This window comes from Eleutherodactylus coqui, chromosome 1, assembly GCF_035609145.1.
Source record: "Eleutherodactylus coqui strain aEleCoq1 chromosome 1, aEleCoq1.hap1, whole genome shotgun sequence".
NCBI classification, from domain to species: Eukaryota; Metazoa; Chordata; class Amphibia; order Anura; family Eleutherodactylidae; genus Eleutherodactylus; species Eleutherodactylus coqui.
Genome location: NC_089837.1, coordinates 366,437,481 through 366,460,654, shown reverse-complemented (window position 1 = coordinate 366,460,654; position 23,174 = coordinate 366,437,481). Strand labels below are relative to the sequence as shown.

The 23,174-nt window shown below is 41.0% G+C and overlaps 1 protein-coding gene across 1 annotated transcript in view; it reads left to right on the top strand.

Moving 5' to 3' along the window:
* The window catches only part of DMD (dystrophin), a 2,524,637-nt gene that overhangs the window by 929,531 nt on the left and 1,571,932 nt on the right, over positions 1–23,174 (top strand). The window contains exons 14-16 of the mRNA XM_066577956.1: positions 1,445–1,546; positions 7,080–7,187; positions 12,129–12,308. Of these exons, the coding sequence (XP_066434053.1) occupies positions 1,445–1,546; positions 7,080–7,187; positions 12,129–12,308 (390 nt within the window). The remainder of the gene's footprint in view (positions 1–1,444; positions 1,547–7,079; positions 7,188–12,128; positions 12,309–23,174) is intronic.

The window sequence follows — 23,174 nt, the reverse complement described above, 5'->3', positions numbered from 1 at the left end:
GAACTCTAGCCCTGTTAGGCAAGAGTGCATACCACTGAGCCACATTCACTGAAGAGCCACCACAACAACCACACAATAGGGACCTTCTGGAGGCCAAATTAATGAAACCAATTTCTACTCTCATTGACTTTAACCCTCTCCAATCCACTGTCTGACGTCTAAAGACATTATGATTTAAGGCTGTACAGCTCCAATGTTGGAAGACGCCCGTCGGGGTTCTCTTACTGTATATTGCCAGCCTCTCTGCTGTCGAAGCCTATCCAACGTGTCACCTTATGCAGTACTGGCTTTAGCCAGCATATAGTGTTCATCATTACTTAAATTTAACTACTTTATGGAGTAAAATTTGTACCTGAAATTACTGTTCAATTTCCATAATAGATGTTGTATTTATGAAGAATATGCCCTATTCTTTATACTAAAATCTCTCAAATAGTTTATTGCTTAAAAAGCAGATTGTTTACAGCCGACCTCTATCATTTTTATTACGGTTAAGCACAGCAAAGTAGTATAATACTGAAACAACACAAGATAATAAAGGTAAAAGTTTTCAATAAGAAATTTGCACTTCATGCAAAAATATACTCCAGGGTAAATTAAACTCTTGTTTTATAGGCTGCTGAGCAGAATAGTAGACATTTGGGATCACCCACAAATTTATAATCACACAAGATTATTAAAATGTGTACACCAGACAGGACCACATAGCAGGCTTCCAAGGGTGAGTTTATTAAGGAAACTGAGCAAACAAATTAAATTTCATTTCATGATCTCCTGAAATAATGAGCTATTAATAGCCATGTCTAATAAAATTCCAATCAATGTTGATTAATTTATTTATAGTGGTAGCTAACACTTTAGAACTTCCTACCTTAAAGGGACACACAACCTCGGCATAAAACAAAATAAAGAATGCCTACCACACGTGTTGTTCTACAAGTTCCTGAAACAAATATATCTTGTAGATATATGGCAGAAAAATCACAATTTTCTCCCAATTTCCTCCATTTTGGATAAGGGCCAACTGAGGGCATAGGCGATGTTTGCAGTCAGCAGATTTGAGGAAAAGAATAGCACTACAGTGACATTGAAGTGAATGGGGTCAATGAGGCGCTCGTGGCCAGAGATTTGGCCATGCGGCATAGTTTTTGTTGCAAACTCCTGGGAAGGAGTTTTATGCAACAATGGTGGAGAGTCTATGCAGTGGCTGCATCTGTCTGAGGATGGAGGGGGCATCAGACTGGGGGAAATGCATGCATCTATTACACTAACCTGGTCTGATCTGAGGTCTGTGAAAGAAGAGAGTAAAATGCATTTCACAATGTACTGTAGACTAAATGGCATGAGCAGATGCTTACATTTCTGTGTCTTAGCTTAGGGAAATAATTTGCCATTTTGAATATCATTATATGTAATAATATTTTTAAAAATGCCTTATTTTCAGCATTTGGGTGATCGCTGGGCTGCTATTTGCAGATGGACAGAGGACAGATGGATACTTTTGCAAGAAATTCTTCTAAAATGGCAACAGTTTGCGGAAGAACAGGTTTGTAATTGCATCAAAAGTACTTATACTAGATGAAAAGCACTAAAGGACCGCTTCTGTGAGAGCAGCACATCGAATATACTGCTGAACAGATTTTTCTATGACAGTTTCTAGAATTCTCTTGTATCCTATGCTTGTTTGCTTCTTTTTTGAGAGGACCAAATCTCTAGAAAACCAGAGACTCATGATTGTTTCACACACACATTTCATTTGGAAAAAATGCAATTTTTGTGACAGTTTTTGAGCCGGTCAAAAGAGAATCCAGGACAACAATAAGTCCTCTCTTTATATTTCTATATCTTGTGAATTCAATTCTGTTTTAGCAGAACTACACAAAAAAAAACCTGCCCGAAAACATCCGTCTTCTTCCCATAAGGCGGTGTGTGACACTACCATCAGAGAGGTTTCACTTTATTTTCCTTTAGTATTTAAAACTTGTTAGGCTATGGTAGAATGGCATTTTTTGTGAATTTGTACATGACAAATCTGCTATTTAATGCAGAAGTAGCAAATTAATAAATCAGAAATAACTAAGGGCTTCTCTAGACGACTATATGCGCATGTTTCAGCACAACGCATTTCCGCTGTGTATGTGGTACATTTGCGCATGCACCGGCGCATAGTACTGTATTTTCTGTTCACACAGTGCCTGTTCACATGTATCCTAGCAGTTTACTGTACTTTCTGCACTGCTGGGGAGTGTTCACATTGGCGTGGGACACACGCCTTGCCATGATTTAAAAGGCAGCACAACCTAATAAGTCCCAGATGTTATCGATTTACCCGAGAAATCGGTCAGTTCATTGCACAATTTTGTGGGGGTTGGGGGTGCATTTGCACACCCCCATAGGCTCCTATGGTACGCACCAAAATAGAGCATGTCCGGAAAATGAACCTGTTGAAAACAATGGTTTCTATTCTCTGCACAATCCCACCTAAGGGCTTCTTCAGCTTCTTCAAACAATCATATTTGTGCGTGTTTTTGCGAATATATGCGCACAATGCACAAAGAATAGAACCCATTGATGTCAATAGGTTCATTCCCATGAGCATGTTTTGCAGACATATTTTGTGTGCATGCAAAAAAAAAAAGTCCAGCTCTATTTTCCTGCATATTTGCATAACAAGAGCCCCATAGAAGTCTAAGGGAGATGCGCAATTATGCACTCAATATGCACACAAATATGCAATACACTGCACAATTCCATGAAATAAAGAATAAATCTGGTCTTCAATAGGATAAATAGCCTTTTAAACCATGAAAGGAATGTGTCACGTGCGTGTAAACTGGCTCTCTGTGCGCTAAAAAGGTTCAGTACTATGCACTTGTATGTGTGCAAATCTACCTGATCAGACATGGTTCACTGCCCAAATACATTGTGCTGAAGTGTGCACAATTGCGCATACGCTCGTCTGAAGCTGCTCTAAACAAAACATTCCTTAGTGACTTATTCCATAGGGACTATTTGCCATAAACTGCTTTAAATTTAGCTACAGTTATGTACATATTAACATCACACATATTAAAGTAATAAAGATTTGTGAACCTATCATGCTGCTATCAAATCTGCGCTTGAATCTCCATTCGGAGGTTCTGTTGCAGTTTCGGCACAAAATACCGGAAGAAAAAGCACTCTATGCAGCACTTTTTCATCTGGTAAATTGACAGACAGCTGAGCAGAAACTGAACAGACCCCATTATAGTCAACGGGGTCCATTCAGCGCTGTTCAGTTCCATCATAATCCATTGATTTGGCCAGGGGATTCCCCTCTCCTGCTCCTAAAACGGAGCAGAAAAACGGAACACACACACATATAAATATATATATATATATATTTTTTCATATATATTTATATATTTTTCTCTTTTCATACATATATATATATATATATATATATATATATATATATATATATATATATGAAAATACGGGCTCACCTCTGCTGCAGTGCCTTGAAGTGATGTCTTGAATTAAGAGTGCCTCAGCTTACAAGCTTTTTGACTTGAGAACAGGCTCTCTCCCAAATTTTTGCTCTGATTTAAGAGCAAAAGCTTGTGTCACAAGTAGAGATGAGCGAGCATACTCGATAAGGCAAACTACTCGAGCGAGTAGTGCCTTATTCGAGTACCTGCCCGCTCGTCTCTAAAGATTCAGCTGCCGGCGCAGGTGAGAGGTGAGTTGCGGCGGTGAACAGGGGGGAGCGGGGGGGGGGGGAGAGAGGGAGAGAGAGATCTCCCCTCCGTTCCTCCCCGCTCTCCCCCGCCCCCCTGCCGGCACCTGAATCTTCAGAGACAAGCGGGCAGGTACTCGACTAAGGCACTACTCGCTCGAGTAGTTTGCCTTATCGAGTATGCTCGCTCATCTCTAGTCACAAGCCTTGCTCTCAATGGGGCCGCTGCTGCTGGTGACCCCATTGAAATTAATGGCCTGCCGGCAACCCCTGCAGTGATTTTTGGGGAAGGGCTTTAAATATAAGCCCTTCCCTGAAAATCATTCCTTTTACCTCCAGTCTACCATCCAGACTGGAGGTGCTGCTGCATTGCTCTCACACTCCTACTCTATTTGTTGCCCTACTATTGACAACATAGAATCTTGATAATCTAGAATAGATTGGTTTTAAGTATCTACTTCTCGGCTTTATTTAAGGCTCTCTGGCAAACCACTATTTTTGGGCGACTATCTGTTTGCACTTTTGGCGCTTTAAGGCGAGCATTAACGGTGGTTATTGCTCACCCTCTATTTTTTATGAGGGGTGCACGATCCAAGGGCCCGTATAGCACTGTCATCAGGCCTTGTGGTATCGTTGCATGGTTTTCACGCCAAATTACGGCAGCTTTGTTCTTTTACATTAGCTGCGTACCACTTATTCTGGGTCACCGTCTGTCTGCACTGTCTGTGCTTTCAGGCGACTGGTCTTTGTGGTAACTGTCCACTCTCTAGGAGTGTGAGAGCGGGGTGCACGGTCCGCTTTGTTCCATCATCGGGCCTTGTGGTATCGTTTCATCCGCCCTACGCCAAGTCACGGCAGCTTTGTTCTTTTATATTAGTTAGGGTTATTTTACCCATTCTTAGTGTAACTTGTCCACGATAGTAGGCTCCTGATGAAGTCAGTCCTCTGACAGAAACGCGTTGAATCGAGAACCAAATGCGAATTAAATTATATTCGTGAATCAACTTATCCAGTTTAGTTTTGGCACGGGTCCAAGATTTTCTCTTTTGGGACTTGTTATATCTAGGAATTGCTCCATCGCAGTTCCGGTCAGTAGCCCCATACTATTGTTGGTTGGCACCAGCATATACTATTTTTATGTGTGGGTGCCTTCCTCCTGTTATATGAGCTATTCACTCATATGGGGTTTCTCTCCTAACATTTTTTATCATTAGCTCAATATAGAGCTGTTTTTGTATATATATGTTTGTCTATGTCACGTCGTGTCAGTGAGGCACCCTGAGTTGTTTTAAATATTATTTAATAAAAGTTACGTTTTAGGAATACGTTCAGTGAATATTTAAAAAAAAAAGACTTGTCTTTCCCGGTATTCCTCTGCCTCTGTGAGTCCCAAGTAGAGATGAGCGAGCATACTCGATAAGGCAAACTACTCGAGCGAGTAGTGCCTTATTCGAGTACCTGCCCGCTCGTCTCTAAAGATTCAGCTGCCGGCGCGGGTGAGAGGTGAGTTGCGGCGGTGAACAGGGGGGGAGAGAGGGAGAGAGAGATCTCCCCTCCGTTCCTCCCCGCTCTCCCCCGCCGCTCCCCGCCCCCTGCCGGCACCTGAATCTTTAGAGACGAGCGGGCAGGTACTCAACTAAGGCACTACTCGCTCGAGTAGTTTGCCTTATCGAGTATGCTCGCTCATCTCTAGTCACAAGCCTTGCTCTCAATGGGGCCGCTGCTGCTGGTGACCCCATTGAAATTAATGGCCTGCTGGCAACCCCTGCAGTGATTTTTGGGGAAGGGCTTTAAATATAAGCCCTTCCCTGAAAATCATTCCTAGCTGTAGCAAAAAATATATACTCACCTGTCCGCCCCTGCAGGGGCTTAGGTGTGTCTAGCTGCTGCTTGTTTTCCCTGCATTTATAATCCACGCCTGCTGAAAAGCTTCAGAGGATGTGCAGGGAGAACAAGTGGCCGCTAGACGTGCCTGAGCCCCGGCAGACAGGTGAGTATATATTTTTTTTATTTTTTCACTACAGCTAGGGATGATTTTGAGGGAAGGGCTTATATACACCATCCTCATTGAAATCACTAGGAGAGCTTTGCAATCCAGAATGAATTAATGGCTTTTCCATTCATTTCAATGGGAAAAATTGATTTGACTTACGAGTGTTTTGGGTTAAGAGCTCCGTCACGGAACGAATTAAACTTTTAACTCAAGACACCACTGTATTAGGAAGACAAAGTGGGAGCTGTAGCTTCAAAAGGCCATCGGCTAGCGTCTCCAAACAGACTCCAAAGGGTAATAATTAGAGGGCAGCTTCAGCCGCCCTTGTAGTCTTCTTCATTATTTAAAAGGGCATAATGCCTCCAAAGTAAAAGGAACGCAGAACATGTTTCAGCCAACTGGCCTTTTGTCCACAGTTAAAACGCACTGAATGTTCGCAGAATGTAAGATATACAAAACATACACATATGGTTGAATTAATTAAAAACAAATTGTACCTGTGGTCTGTTGCTGACCGAGAAACACACTCAATGGTCATTGGGAAATGGGTATAGTCTAAAGTTGTCTAGTGCACCTGCTACTATGTTTCCACCAAATACACGTGTAAAGCCAATGAAAATTGTTCTTTGGATAAAATCCACAAATATCTATGGTCTCCAAAAACAAGGAAATGTGTACAAGATAGAGGATATATGTTCATATTGTTATGTATACAAATTCTTTGGGATCAATGAAGAAAACTTGAATATCAGTCCACATATATGGTCTAATATAAATAAATGTATTAATAAATTTAGAAAGACATTCAAGTTTTCTTCATTGATCCCAAAGAATTTGTATACATAACAATATGAACATATATCCTCTATCTTGTACAAATTTCCTTGTTTTTGGAGAGCATAGATATTTGTGGATTTTATCCAAAGAAGAATTTTCCTTGCCTTTACACATTCATTGGGTGGAAACATAGTAGCAGGTTTACTAGACAACTTCAGACTACACGCATTTCCCAAAGACCATTCAGTGTGTTTCTCGGTCAGCAACAGACCATAGGTACAATTTATTTTAATGAATTCAACAATATGTGTATGTTTTGTATGTCTTACATTCTGTGAACATTCAGTGCATTTTAGCTGTTGACAAAGGCCAGTTGGCCGAAACGCGTTCAGCGTTCTTTGCACTTTGTCTGGAGGCATTATGCCCTTTTAAATAATGAAGAAGACTACAAGCAGTTGAAGCTGTGCTCTTATTATTACCTTTTGGAGTCAGGAAACCGGAACCCCCTGGAGATGTGAAAGCAGCCTTACAGATATTATTTTAGAGACTTTCTCATTTATATATTAAAACCATGCAAATATTATATTTCAGTGTCGCTTTGATGCCTGGCTCACGGAAAAAGAAGAAGCTGTGAACAACATCCACACCACGGATTTTAAGGATCAAAATGAAATGCTTGCTAACCTTAGGAAATTAGCGGTATGTGTTTGTTTCATCCATTCAGTTTAGTAGGCTTAAAGGGGTTCTGTCATTAAAAAAAAATTCTATACTTACCTATTGCTCCCCCGTCAGTCTTCTTACTGCATCTTCTCCCTATCGATCTTGTCCTGTCTCCTGCAGTTTCCCGGGTCACCTCACTGCAAGCTGCCCAATTCTCCTTCTTCTACTGAGCAATATACAGTAGGACAATAGTGACTCACAGCCTAGCAGGGAGTGCCAAGCTATTCCAGAGACTGTGCATGCACGCTGTCTCTCTGGAATAGTATATGAACAATCATGGTGAGACAGCGCGCATGCACAGTCTCAGCAGTAGATCAGCATTCCTTCCTAGGCTGTGAACATTGCGTCACTAGTGACATAACCTACACTGACCTGCAGGAAGAAGAATGCAGAGAAAGGACACTCCAAAACAAGAAGAGGAGGATCCAGGCTGCTTGTCGTGAGGTGACCCGGGGGACTGGAGAAGATCGGCAAAGAGAAGATGCGGTAAGAAGTCTGACAGGGCATGAATAGGTAAGTATAGAATTTTTTCTTTTAATGATAGCACCCCTTTAAGGTCGGCTTTTTAAATGGAATTAACAATTGCTATTTTACAAAATCTATCAGTTTCATAACTGGAACTTTCTTCTGTTTTGTCTCTGTTCTGTTTTCTAAAACATTGGTAATTGACATTCCTATATACATTGGAAATGTTTTTTTGCATATTGCTGTCAGTAGGATTTATATTATTTTCACACACTGTGAGATCTCTGTTATCTGTGCCAATTCATATTGTGCTTGAGCATTGTTTAATGAGTGTCTATTGCTTGTTGACAGGATACATCTAAGAGTCTATTCAAATGGGAAAGTTTCTATCACAAGTTTTATGCATCGCAACACACAGAAAACTCCCACAAAAATAGAGCCTATTATTTGCAATGGGTCTATTTACATTGGCAATTTTTATCTAGCAGCAATGCTGCAAGATAGAAAAGTGGAATCATGTCCTATTTTCATGAGCATTAAAAGCATACATAAAAATTGCATGTGCAGCAATGCGTTTTTCTTAATTGCGGCTTTGCAAGTGTGATATTAGTCTGAGTTTCTCAGACCGATATTGCAATCACTCATGAGCAGACTTCATTCAGATAGCTATATTGTCAGTTGCAACTGAGAATTTTGGACATAATTTGCATTGGAAAGCATACGGACAAACATCCATATGCTAGTTGATCTCCACAGTGAGCATTGCATGTCCTATTCTCATCCGCAGACATGAACAAGAATAGGACATGCAACGACTTTTATTTTAATCTGCGGAAGAACCCCCGAGTAGGTTTGGAAGCTCTCTATAACATTATGTATTTTTGTTAGCCATTAAAAGGTATCATATCTACAAGATTACTTGGTTTCTCTTACTGAGAACAATCACATTTTGCTCTACTGGCTAATACGGTACTAAACTTTTTGCGACTTTTATTCATATGGACCTTCGAACTACCACTTTAAATTTTTATATGCTTTTATTACACAATAATGGCACTTACAGTTGACTGGGGTAAGTCTAGCAGATAAGTTATCCAGGAGTGTTTTTTAAGACCAAATAGATTGTTAACAAGTTAATAAGGTGCATGTTCCACATGGGTGGAGTACTACCCATCAAAACAATCCATATGTAGAAGAGACTTGCAACAGTACACCAGAATATAATGCTAATTTGTATTTATTGAATCCATCCTTCATCAGGAACCCACAGTTGACCGCTAAGCTCAGTTCTCTGCTGTTTTCTCCATTCTTTTGAGCTTTGGCCTAGCCTACTACATTACTTCCATTTCCATGTGATTACTTCAAGCATGATGAAGGATGAAATACTCAAATAAGAGTGTATCACTTTTGTGGATTCAATAAATACACTTCTTTTAGAAAAGCTTTGCTATTATAAGAAAGTTTTTCTTTATTTAAAAAAAAAACAGCTGATGATCGCAAACGTTTGAGGTTTTTAGGTAGCTTTTTAGCTTGCTATGTGCCAAAATGTTCTTAAAGGGGTTGTCCCGCGCCGAAACGGGTTTTTTTTTTTTTCAACCCCCCCCCCCCGGTCGGCGCGAGACAACCCCGATGCAGGGAGGTAAAGAAAGCTTACCGGAGCGCTTACCTTAATCCCCGCGCTCCGGTGACTTCAATACTTACCGCTGAAGATGGCCGCCGGGATCCTCTGTCTCCGTGGACCGCAGCTCTTCTGTGCGGTCCATTGCCGATTCCAGCCTCCTGATTGGCTGGAATCGGCACGTGACGGGGCGGAGCTACACGGAGCCTGCATTCTGCACGAGCGGCTCCATAGAAGACAGGAGAAGACCCGGACTGCGCAAGCGCGGCTAATTTGGCCATCGGAGGGCGAAAATTAGTCGGCACCATGGAGACGAGGACGCCAGCAACGGAGCAGGTAAGTATAAAACTTTTTATAACTTCTGTATGGCTCATAATTAATGCACAATGTATATTACAAAGTGCATTAATATGGCCATACAGAAGTGTATAGACCCACTTGCTGCCGCGGGACAACCCCTTTAAGGGTCCGTACCCATCTGAAAGTGATCAATGGTTTGGACTGAATGATTTTCACAAGATAGGGGTCCTGCTGAAGGATAGGCCAATTTTTTTTAAGGGTGGACCTAATGATGCAGTGTGAGGAGTTATATGTGGTTATGAAGTTAAGGTTAACATATTGGTTGGGTGGATATTCTGCTATAGTTCTTGTGCTATTTTTTAATGCTTCCTCCTGGGTTTCTTGTTTTGCTCTATTCAATGATGAGGAGATTAGATCTGCAGGATAACCTTTGTCTTTTAATATATTTCTAACAATATTGCTTTGTTTCATAAATTTCTCAGCTCTTGTACAGTTACATCTCAGCCTTTTAAATTGACCGTATGGCAAGTCGATTTTCCATTTTTTGTAATGGGCACTTTTATAATTGAGATAATTATATCTCACAATAAGCTGCCGTGTTTGTACATGAGGAATAACACATTGTCTGGTCATTATATGACTTTTATCCTGCATTATTACCCTTTATCCCCTCTACAGGTTGTCTCTATAATTCTCAGTCGGCCCTGAGCTGGTTGGTGGACATTAGTTGCTATAATGTCTTCTGTGCACTTCATAGGGAGAAAAACTGTAGATTATGGTCCCTAACTCTCAGTAGAATGCACAGAGACATAACATCAAAGAGGCATCGTGTACAACTGCGCTGAGCAGTGTAGATGTGATTTCAGTAGTTGTAACCCAGTAAATCACTTACAATTAGCAGCAGTCACCTCTGTAAGTCTCTCCTTTTGCAGAAACTTCTTAGTTCCCTCACTCTCCATAATTTGTAATCCATCTTGGTGTCTTTATTTCTAGAGATGGACTTCATTTGACAGCACATAGTAGACAGTAAAATTAGAAGGAATTAGACTTTTGATAGTTACATTGGTTATTATATTAACACAAGTTATCTCAAAGTGGTGCAGAGCAAACAGCCAAAAGTCTCTAAAGCAAATCAAATTTAACCCTTTCCAATCCAATTTGTATCCTGGTTTTCCTAGGGGCCTTACTCTTTTTCTGCCATTATAAAATGGCGCTATATGCTGGCTAAAGCCAGTACTGCATGAGGTGACACGTTGGATAGGCTCCAATAGCAGAGAGGCTGGCAATATACAGTAAGAGAACCACGACAGACGTCTTCCAAAATCGGAGCTGTAGAGCCTTAAATCATAATGTCTTTAGACGTCAGACAGTGGATTGGAAAGGGTTAAAAAGCACGTACAGTACAGTGTTTTATGTCCAAATATCAGTCCTGTTTAATCTCCTCATATATCTTTAGAATGTTTGAAGCTCTATTTTTTTTATAAAGAAATCCAAATCCCATACTTAGATATAGATTTAAAGCAGTACATTCTGTTTGCCTGCAGCGTCCACTAGAGGGAGCATACATTTTCTGTTTACTATTACAGAAAGACCTTGGTCTTTTATAGCTGAAATGGGAAACAGCTGTTATAGCCACTTTCCACTTGGCCAGTAACTGCGAGAGTCCTGCACTGCACTATTTCCGTAGCTCGCATTGAAGTGAATGGGGGCTACAAAAACAGCTACTCTGTTTCTGTAGCTCTCATTCACTTCGATAAGTGCTACGGAAACAGTCCTGCACTGACGCGCTCGATGGTCGGAAACAGAGGACTGGATTTTCCCATCTTGGCCATGAAAAGCCAAGCTCAGAATCCCTCTTTAAGTTCAATGAACCGACAGAATGCAGTAAACTTTTAAGTTCCCACTGGTGATAAATGCAGGCAACCATAATGTTGTGTAAGGGATTTGGAGCGCTGTATTGGAAAAAGGAGATAAAGATAATTCATCACTGAAAGAATACATACAGGGTTGAATATTCACTTTAAACCTGGAGGAATTTCCTATTTTTCCTGCATATCTTTCATTGTATTTTAGGTGTATGAATGTGTATGATAAATATGTTCAGTGCAGCCTAAACACTTCCATTTGTTTCTTTATTTAAAGTAGTGTCTGACAAGAAATGCTTAATTTTCCTATTTCTATTCTTAGTCTAGCAAATATTCCACTTGTTTCATTGTTGCCTACAGTACACTTCAGCCTACAAAAAGTAACAAGGTCAAAAACAGCTAAGTATAGAAAATAAATGTCACACAGGCTATCATCTCCTGTGGGAGTAAAACAAAAGCCTACCAGATTATTTTGAATCCATTGGTTGCTAATATATCTATTAAGAAATATAATTCTAATCAACATTGCTTACCTAACATGAAAGAAATTACCGTTAAAGCTTTGGTTGTTTATTTTCCCCTTCTGCATCAGAATAAAAAATATTTCCAAGTAAGTTTCCAAATAAAATGAAACTATTCTCAAATGCTTTTTTCCGTAACTTTCTTTTACAGATCTTGAAAGGAGAACTAGAAATTAGAAAGAAGACAATGGAAACACTGTACTCTCTAAATCAGGATCTCCTTTCCTCCTTGAAAAATACAACAGTGTCTCAAAAACATGACGCAAGGTTAGATGACTTAGCTAAGAGGTGGGATAATCTTGTACAGAAGCTGGAGAACAGTACCAAGCAGGTTTGTGTATTTTATATACAAAATAGTTTGTAAGAAACATGTTCAGGTGGTGTTTTTTGAAGTCTGTTTATATTCTGAGTTGATGATGGATTTACAATATTTTCATAAGGACTTGTTCAGATTAACATATTTTTTGCGCTGTTAGCAGTGCACAGAACAAGCTTCGAATAGGAACCAAGAGGTTCCTATAGAAGCGTTCACATGGAGGTTGTTAGGTGAGTGAAGCTCCGTGCACCTAACAAAGATAGGACATGAGAATGCAAACCCGCATGTTGGCTCCGAGGTGCAGGCAAAGATAGGACATGTTCTATATTTGCTGCGTGATTTCCATAGGCTCCAATGGGAACCTTGAAAGCATGCAGCACACTCCACGGATCGTGTACTACTTCATGGAGCTTGAAGCAACCCGTTCACGCGTTCCTTACAGCACTGTTAGTAAAGATCTTTGCTTGCGTTGCTATGCAATAAAACACATGCTCTATAGGGATACATGGGAGATATTAAAAAATTCACATCACAGAAAGATAGAGCACGGTGCGATTTTTTCTATCTCTCAACATTGCATCAGTGAAAACAACGCTGATGGGAAGGAAACCATTGTAAATCATTGGTTTTCAAAACTAATTTTTTTTTCTACCTAATGCATCAGGCAAAAATTGCGTGATTTTCTCACCCATGTGAAATTACCCTCAAGAAGTTCAAATTAAACCAAAAGTAGGAAATTCCTGTAAAAACCTTTCACGCGGGATGGAATCGTCCACAGAACGCAGCACAGATGCAGATTTTGGGATTAATTCCGTCCCATTTGAAAGGTTCCTAATAAATATTTAATGTATTTGCAAAGATGTATGGCGGAAGCTAAAGTGTCCACGTCTATAAAAGTGATACAGACCTGTTCATAGACGCTAATGATATGTCTGCTGCCAGAAATTCCTCTAGGCCTTGATAACTTATTCACATAATATCACTTGAGAGATTGTCGGAAGCAAGAATGGGTATTGCTTTTTGTTTCTGCGAAATCTTGATAAGAGCTGAGCCTACTTAATTTATTTTCTGCAGCTATTTGAACACTAATGCTCAGATAGCATATTCCTTCATGCAGAGATATTTAAATAAACATCACATAGAGAAGAATGTGGTTTTCTGAAAGGTGCTATCAGAGCGGAAATAAATACTACTATTTGCAGCTTTACTGCTACATGGAGTCCTGACTCATCTGTGCTAATGTGGGTTTACAATGTAACCAAGAGAATGCAGCAAGCAAAGTGAATGTTAAAATCTGTATCAGAGACCAACATATTCTCTCAGATGAATAGTCACATTCAATTGTTCCAAGTTATGAAAGTTGCATAAGAAGTCTTGCTAGAATCAAACAGGACCTAAATACTGTGTTTCCCAGAAAATAAGACCCTGTTTTATATAATTTTTACTCCCAAAGAGACACTAGGTCTTTTTTAGGGGATGTCCTATTATACTTACCTATTAGGCTCAGTTCGGGTCCCTCCGGAGCTGCCCACAGAAGATCACTTCCTGGTTATGGAATTCATAAATCCTGCCTCCAGGAAGTGATGGCTCTGATTGGTTGTCAAGCACTGCGCAGCCAATCAATGCAGCGCTCAATGAACCAATGCAATGGCTGTGATTGATTCATTGAGCGCTGTATTGATTTGCTGAGCAGCTATCGAAGAACGAATCACAGCCATCGAGTTGTTAAAGCAGGATTTATGAATCCAGTAACCCGAAAGTGATGTTTTATCACCAGCTGAGGACTGTGGGACTCTGGTGGTTTGGAGAGCAGCAGGAGGGACGTGGATTGAGCCTGCTAGGTAATAAATCCTTTTTATAAATGTAATGCTGCTAGGGCTTATTTTCAGGGTAAGGCTTATATTTCAAGCTTAGCTAAAAGTCCTGAAAAATCAGAGTAGGGCTTATTTTTGGAGTAGGTCTTGTTTTCAGGGAAAAACTGTAGTATAGTATGCGAATAATAGCGTCATACCAGTGTCTACATATAGACTTCAAGTAGTGCTATCATACTGGGCTGAAATACAGCACTGTGCAAAAGTTTTAGGCAGGTGTTGAAAAAATGCTACAAATAGAAATGCTTTCAAAATAGAAGTGTTAATAGTTTATTATTGAAAACACTTGGTTATGCTTTGTACTATATATGACAAGGTGGCAATTATTATGAGCTTATCATAACATTTCTACTTACTGTAGGTTGATACATTATTGGTTTATCCTTTTAGTGCAATAAAAAAACTGAAAATTGAGATTATGGAGCCGTGTGTCCTTAAATGTTAACAGCTTCATAAATTGCTTGCAATTAGCTTTTGTGTTTTCCTTTCTGAATAATAAGAGTGTGTAGAATTTTCTTCTATCCCACATGTCACCTCAGATTTCATTTTGACAAAGGCAATTTCTGGGGGGAAAAAAGTCTGTTTTCCATTCACTGACATGTTACTTAGTCCATCGCTACACTTAATTATACCTGAGATTATGCACACATTATTGCTTTATGGGACTATTTGTACTGTGTTATATAAAAATGTGTAGGAGTAGTTTAATGTAGTGGAAAAGCTTGCTGTGCCCAGTTACTTGTATCCGTAGGTTTTCCTTTAAATATATTCAAAGAGGCACAAAGAAAAACTTTACTCTTTTCATCTTAGTACAATTTGAAAATAGAGTTTGTTTGTCAAGATAGGTGATCTATTCTAAAATCTACTTCCTTGGCTGGGACTGCTTGTGACATAAGGTGTACTTGTCATTGCTCTTATAGCATGCAAATTTGACTAGAATTGTGGTTTGGATGTGTTAAGCCTGGTTTAGACACAACGATTATCACTCAAAAGATGTCTTTTGAGCGATAATCGTTGTGTCCCTTTACAGAGTGAAGTGATCACTCAAACGTTGAGCGTTCACCTTGTGCTACGAGCGGGGTATACAGAAGACAAGTAGGGTTGCTTGTCTTCTGCATCCAGCTGTTCTCCTCTCGAAGCACCAAGCTGTTATACAGCCAAACGCTCCGAGTGGGGTATGCAGAATACAGCTGGACTGCTGTGTTCTTCACACTCCGGCTGTTTGCGGAGCGCTTAGCTGGTATACAGCTGTGCGCTTCATGTGGAGTATGAAGAACACAGCTGGACCACTGTTTTCTTCATACCCCGCCTGTGTTCAGGGAGCAGGATACAGTATATAGCTGTATCCTGCTTTGAACTCCTGATAAGGCTGATCGTTGTTTTTCAGCATGCTGTAAGACAACGATCAGCAACTGTTTAATGAAAACTGCACGATGTCAGTGCAGTTACACACAACGATTATCACACAGCTTTTGAGTGATAATCATTGTGTCCAAATGGGCCCTTACTGTAAAAAATTAGCACCAACACCAAATCTAATATGTCTAAATGCACCCTTTACAGTTGAGTTTATATGATCAAATACTGTGGACTTACAATAAAAAATGATGGTGAAATAAAAAGAACAATAATGATGTCCTGATAACATGAGAAATTAGGCAAGAATGTGGGGAAATATATCCAGGGATGTTTGTGGGCATCTGAAATGCGTTATTCCCTTACAGGAACTCATATTGTCACTGTGCATGCATTTTATTGTGCTCTATGATCTACATTGAAATCAATAGAGCCCATAGAAGTAAATGAACAATGCCAAGCATGTGCAGTAGTTGCATAATTTGCATGCTCAACGGAAGATCCATTTCACTGCACATGCTCAGGCAAATACTGTCTTTTATGGGCTCTTTTGAAATGAATAGTGCTCATAGAAATTAATGACGCAGCCCAGCTTGCGCAGTAAGTGCACATTGCACTGATAGTCTACCTGCGCATGCTTGGTTTATTATTGCTGTGATTACATGACCAAGCATGGGCAGTAGGAGGATGTGCTACTCATTTTTTTCACTTTCTTCGGAATTCCAAGCATTTTTCCGGACTACCATTTAGGGGTGAGAGCTGTCCCATCAATTTTTTGTTATTGTGGTCTTCTATGGGCTCCATTGCTTTCAATGGAGCAAATAAAAGTGTATGGACGCACTTTGCAAGTGCGCAGAATCAACTTGTGAGGCAGCGCTGAGGCAGGACAAAAAAAGTTAAAACCTGCTACTTCTTGCTTCTCACACCTGGAGAAAAGGTAATTGCAGAGCTCAAAGGGGCTGCTTTTTTAGTTACAGCTCTACATTGCAAAGTTGATCAGTTGGTACCTGGAAGTTTTATTAAGGCAATTTATATTAGTGGGAAAACCCCTTCAAGGGAAGAGAAGGGCTCAGTATTGGTGAAATATAAGTGCTACACCAGCTTGGCTTCCTCACAATTAGTTTTCTCCACTAAAGGAAATGAGGTTGGTGCACCCCCGTTCTAGAGATAGGTGCCAGTGATGGGACCCGCATCTATCAGACATTTACAGTATATCCATTTATGCCTAAGGAATAACTGGAATAAAATGTAGTATTAATTTATACACTGTATTATGCCTGAGCTTATTTGCCTTTTGTCTAGTATTTCATTTCCAACTGGTTAATGTGACAAATATTATATTGACACTTTACCAGAATTGCTTTACAGGCATTTTGTATTAGAACCAAGTTTACCACAGTATTCTCTTGTCACTTCTGTACTTCACTGAGTAGTAACGTATTGATGGTATTAGTAGTTCGGAGTCTTATGCAGTAATTTAGTGTGAGCTCATTGTTAGCTAGACATGTACTAATACATGACCACCAACAATGTCTATATCACATAGTTCACCATGTTTGGTTAGCGTAAATCCCACTACTTGTGTATAGTCATCTTCTATGCCTTGTTTCACATGTACTGTATTACCTAGTAGCAAATGCTACTGAACTACATAAAATAAAAACAAAGTGAGTATTTTAACTAAATGTGTCATTCATCACAATTTTATTGCCACTCTAGTTTTAACAGTTGCTATACAGTAATTTGTTCAGAGATTTCTGTACTTCTGGGACTGAGGTGACATTACAGATGTTTAGAACAAGTAGTTTTAAATGTTGCTATTAGGAAAACTAAAAAAATCAGACATTTCATTCTGTTCATCTCTAAAATATCAACCCACTTAAAATGTTTTCAGATTCCCAGCTGAGCACATTTAAGCATGAAATTATACTCATCATTTTACAGTTATAAGTCATTGAGCTGCCTTCGATCCGCCTTCATCAGAATGAGGCATATGGATACCATTCTAGGAGTCATAAAAAGTCCCTTCTACCATTCTCGTGCAGAAATTGCCAACTGCATAAATAAAAGGTTCCATAAAAACACCTGAGGTCTGTATATTCATATTCATTCTGAAAAATAGACACAAAACCATCTGGTAATATTGTCATGTATAATCTAAAGCTAATGCGAAAGAGACTATTAGATACAATAAACCAGACCCATAGCTAAATTAATACCATTCCATCCCTTGGCGCCCTCAAACCTGTCAAACCCCCTTTCTCTAAACCCTGCAGATACTAAGCTTGCTATATTTCTTTTTATTATGTCTTTTTATAGAGCAAATAGGATAATGATGGTTAAAGGGGAGTAAAAACACAGTGAACATGCATTAAAAACTCCCATAGATGCAAGTATAGAAAATGAGTTTAAATTTTCTTGACAGACACATAGTAAAAAGTGTACATTGTGTAATGAGAATCTTAGTAGAATACATTCACTTAGAAAAAGCACTGCAAAGTAGAGAAATATAATAACTCTGTACATAGATGTTCTAAACTAGGTCTTTAAGAGTAGCTGCACTTTTAACTAACTTTTAACATGTCATAGAGATATATCAAAAGTTTTAATCAGTGGGGTTCCTGCTGCTGAGACCCTTATTTATTGCTTTAACAAGGGGCAGCAGCACTCACTTAAAGGGGTTGTCCCGCGGCAGCAAGTGGGTCTATACACTTCTGTATGGCCATATTAATGCACTTTGTAATGTACATTGTGCATTAATTATGAGCCATACAGAAGTTATAAGAAGTTTTTCACTTACCTGCTCCGTTGCTAGCGTCCTCGTTTCCATGGAGCCGACTAATTTTCGGCGTCTAATGGCCAAATTAGCCGCGCTTGCGCAGTCCGGGTCTTCTTCTTTTCTCAATGGGGCCGCTCGTGCAGGATGCCGGCTCCGTGTAGCTCCGCCCCGTCACGTGCCGATTCCAGCCAATCAGGAGGCTGGAATCGGCAATGGACCGCACTTCTCCCTGCGGTCCACCGAGGGAGAAGATACCGGCGGCCATCTTCAACCGGTAAGTAAGAAGTCACCGGAGCGCGGGGATTCAGGTAAGCGCTGTGCGTTTTTTTTTTAAAGTCCCTGCATCGGGGTTGTCTCGCGCCGAACGGGGGGGGGGGGGGGGGGTGTTTAAAAAAAAAACCCGTTTCGGCACGGGACAACCCCTTTAAGTGCTACTCCCCTTCAGCTCTCTTTGATACTTGCCTGCTCCTCCAAGCAGCTGAAGAAGGGTGCGTAGAGCTCTATAGGCAGACTATGAGCCCCCTTCCACAAAATTAAGCAGTTTTACCTTAATTTTCAGTCCTGGAAAAGAAGGAGAGTTGGAATCAGGATAATTTTCTACCCAACTCTGATTCCTTTTTGGGGGTGGGACAGTTTTACTTTCCCTCTATATACTAGAGTGAATAAAAACACAGGAGTGCTTCTCTAAAGTACTAGTTCCAATAAGGTTAACTGTATTAATTGTGAGGAAGAACCCCTGCCCTATTTTGGTTGTACTTCTAATACCCACAATTAACCCCTTCATGACATGGCCTATTTTGGGCTTAGGGCTCATGTCCACGGGGAAAAGAAGAATTAAAATCCGCAGCGGATTTTAACTCTTCTCCCGCGCGCGGATCCGCACCCCATAGGGATGCATTGACCACCCGCGGGTAGATAAATACCCGTGGATCGTCAATAAAAGTGATTTAAAAAAAAATGGAGCATGAAAAAATCTGGACCATGCTCCATTTTCATGCGGGTCTCCCGCGGAGACGGCTCCCGCGGGCTTCTATTGAAGCCTATGGAAGCCGTCCGGATCCGCGGGACACAAAAATCACATTTTACTTACCCGCTCCGGTTCTTCTCTTCGGCGCCGCGCCATCCTCTCTCAGCCGCGGCCGGATCATTTTGCTTCGGCCCGGCGCATGCGCGGGGCACGTCACCGACGTCATCGTGCACATCCGCCGAGCCGAAGAATGAAGATCCGGCCGCGACGAGAGAAGATGACGCCGCCGCGAAGAGAAGAAACGGAGCGGATGGGAGGTGAGTTTATTGTCATTTATTTGTATTTTCAGCGCTCATGTCCGCGGGGCAGGAGGGACCCGCTGCAGATTCTACATGTAGAATCCGTAGCGGGCCCGATTTTTCCCGTGGACATGAGGCCTTAGGCCTCATGTCCACGGGGAAAATCAAATCTGCTCCGGATTTGTAACGCGGATTTGGGCCGCGGATGCAGTGCGGATGAGCTTAAAATAGTATTTTATTGTATTTTATTGCATGCGGCTGACACGCGGATGCGTTTTTTTTCATGCGTGTATGCACGCGGATGGCATTTTTGCATCTGCGCGTGAAAAAAAAGCTGCATTCAAAGTCCTGTAACTTTTTTATTTTTCTAAATACGGAGCTCTATGTGGGCTTAGTTTTTGCGAAATGAGCTGTAGTTTTTATTGGTACCATTTAGGGGAATGTACGGCTTTTTTGATCACTTTTATAGCATTTTTTGGGAGGCAAAATGCTAAAAATTAGCATTTTGCCTCTGTTTTTTAGCGTGTTTTTTTACGCTTTTTGTCGTACAAAATAAAAAGCGTGTTCAACTTTTTGTACACGTCGTTACGGACGTGTCAATACCCAATATGTGGGGTTTTAATCTTTTTTCCCTTTTTTTATGCTAATATTAGAAAAAGCATAAAAAAAGGTGTTTTTTTACTTTTTTTTTTACATTTTTCTTTTCTTTTCTTTTACACTATTCGAGTCCCTCTGAGGGACTTGCAGCACTATGCCTATGATCGCTGTCATAAGGCATGGCAGAGCTACTGCTCTCCCATGCCTTATCGCCTATACAGCGATTATAGGCACAGGCAATACAGGACGCCAGTGTCTGGCGTCCTGTTGCCATGGCGACAGGCCGGGCTCTCGCGATGACATCGCGAGAGCCGGCCGGAGACACCGAGGGAGCGCGATCTCTCTGTCAACTCTTTCCCTGTCGCGATCTACTTAGACTGACAGCCGGCTCCCGCTGCAGGATAGCACGGGATCTTATGTGATCTCGCACTATCCCCAGGACGTACCGGTATGTCCTGTTGCAGTAAGTACCATGCTCCGAGGACGGAGCGGGAAGGGGTTAAATCCGCAGCGGATCTCATGCACCCGATAAATTAGTATTTACAATTCGCAGCGGATCTCCCACACCCATAGAGGTCTATGGGGGCCATCCGGAGCGTGATCCGCACTAAAATGGAGCATGGCACGTTTTTTTTCATGCTCCAGATTTTTTAAATTCCTTTTTATTGACCATCCGCGGGTATTTATCTACCCGCGGGTGGTCAATGCATCCCTATGGGGTGCGGATCCGCGCGCGGGAGATCCGCTGCGGATTTTAAATCTCATTTTGCCCGTGGACATGAGCCCTTAAGGATGCAACACTTTTTGGCGGATTTTCTTCTCCATTTATCAAAAGCCATAACTTTTTAATTTATCCGCCGACGCGGCCGTATAAGGGCTTGTTTTTTGCGTGGCGAACTGTAGTTTTTATCAGCGTCATTTTTGGGTGCATTAACTATATTGTAAAACTTTTATATTTTTTTTATGATGGGAGAGAAAATGCATCAATTCTGCCCTAGATTTTCTTTTTTTTTTTACAGCGTTAATCATGCAGCATAAATGAGACGTTCCATTTTTTCTGCGGGTCGGTACGGTTACAATGATACCAAAATTCTTACATTTTTTTTTTAGTTTTTTCCACTTTTCTGCAATAAAACCCCTTTTTTTGGAAATCTTTTTTTTTTCTAAATCGCTGCATTCAAAGTCCTGTAACTTTTTTATTTTTTGATGTACGGAGCTCTATGGGGGCTTATTTTTTGTGAGACGAGCTGTAGTTTTTATTGGTACCATTTTGGGGTACATATGGCTTTTTTGATCACTTTTATTGCGTTTTAAGTGAGGCAAAATGCTAAAAATTAGCATTTTGCCTCAGTTTTTTAGCGGTTTTTAAAACGCTTTTTCCCATGCACAGTCAAAAGCATGTGCAACTTATTGTATGCGTTGTTACGGACGTGACGATACCAAATATGTGGGGCTTTATTTTTTTTTACCTTTATTTATGCTAATCTGAGAAAAAGCATTAAAAAATGGTTTTTTTACTCTTTTTTTTAACATTTTTTTAAATTCATTTTTTTAATCTTTGTTTTTTCACAACATTTTTGCCCCTCTGGGGGACTTTGACCACAGCCCTGATGATCGCTGTGATAAGGCATGGCAGGGCTACTGCTCTGCTATGCCTTATTGCTTATACAGCGATCTCAGGCACTGGTAACATAGGACGCCAGTGTCTGGCATCCTGTTACCATGGCGACAGGCCGGGCTCTCGCGATGTTATCGCTCCCTCTGTGAACTCTTTCCCTGCCGCGATCTACTCCGATGCCCCCCTGCTGTTGCAGCGGGACGCCGGCTGTGACTGACAGCCGGCTCCCACTGCGGGATAGCGCGGGATCATATGTGATCCCGTGCTATCTCCAGGACGTAAGTTTACGCCCTGTTGTGGGAAGTACCCCGCTCGCAGGATGTAAACTTACGCCCTGCAGCGGGAATGGGTTAAAGGCATGTAGAGCCTCATAGCTATAGCCTCAAATAAAAAGTACAAGGAGCAAGGGAACTCTTAGACTAAGGGCCTATTTACACGAGCGTTTATCGGCCGGCCGATATACGTTTCCATCTAAGCAGTCCCCCCTTCCCTCCCCCTCACTGGCTCTCTGCCTCTCTCCTCCACTCTGAGAGGTTTGTAATGGGAATGGGCAGGACGGGGGCGGAGCTAGGCATAATACACTGGAGCCCTTTCCAAATCTTATCTTGTTATTGTACATAAAGCCAGCAAATCTTAAAAAAATAAAATAAACTTTGAAAATTCCTGCGCTGAAGGCTAACAGTTACTAAAAGATTCAGCAGGTGGATCCAGAACAGCTGCCTTTACTTTGCTCCATAACCCGAACTCTCTCTGGATGAGTGATGTAGAGGATATCTATGTCATCCACTGAACGATCAAAGTCTCACACATGAACTGTCTATTTGGGGACCATTGCATGTGCAGAAGAGTAAGCTAAATCTACCCACAATAGGGCCAAATGATCTGCTCATGCATCATGTGCAAGATTTGGATCAGCGCATGGATGTCGTAGGAGATGCCATCCACTCAGCCAGAGAAGGGTTGGGCTATGGAACAAAGTGCAGGCAGCAAAGTTGGTCTGGGTCTGCTCACCAGACCATTCAGCTATTATAGTATGCAGCATGAGAAATTTTAAAAGTCTTATTTTCAAGATATGCTGGTTTCAGGCATTATAACAAGATATTTGTCACATCTGCTTCAAATGTGCTATAACTGTAAACCCAAAATAAACACCCTGGCACTGTTCACATCACAGTACCAGGAAAACAAGCCATACGTGGTAACAAAAAACAATAGAATTTTTTTTCCTATGGGGCTCTAGCAGTTGATAGTCCCTATCTATTAGTGAATGACCCGTCCCGATAAGGATGCATTCACGCACATTCCTGGGGCACTCACTATCCCTGCAATCTATAGCTAAAGCTACCACTAAACAAATAAACACACCCAATCACAAATCAAACCACTGTACTTAT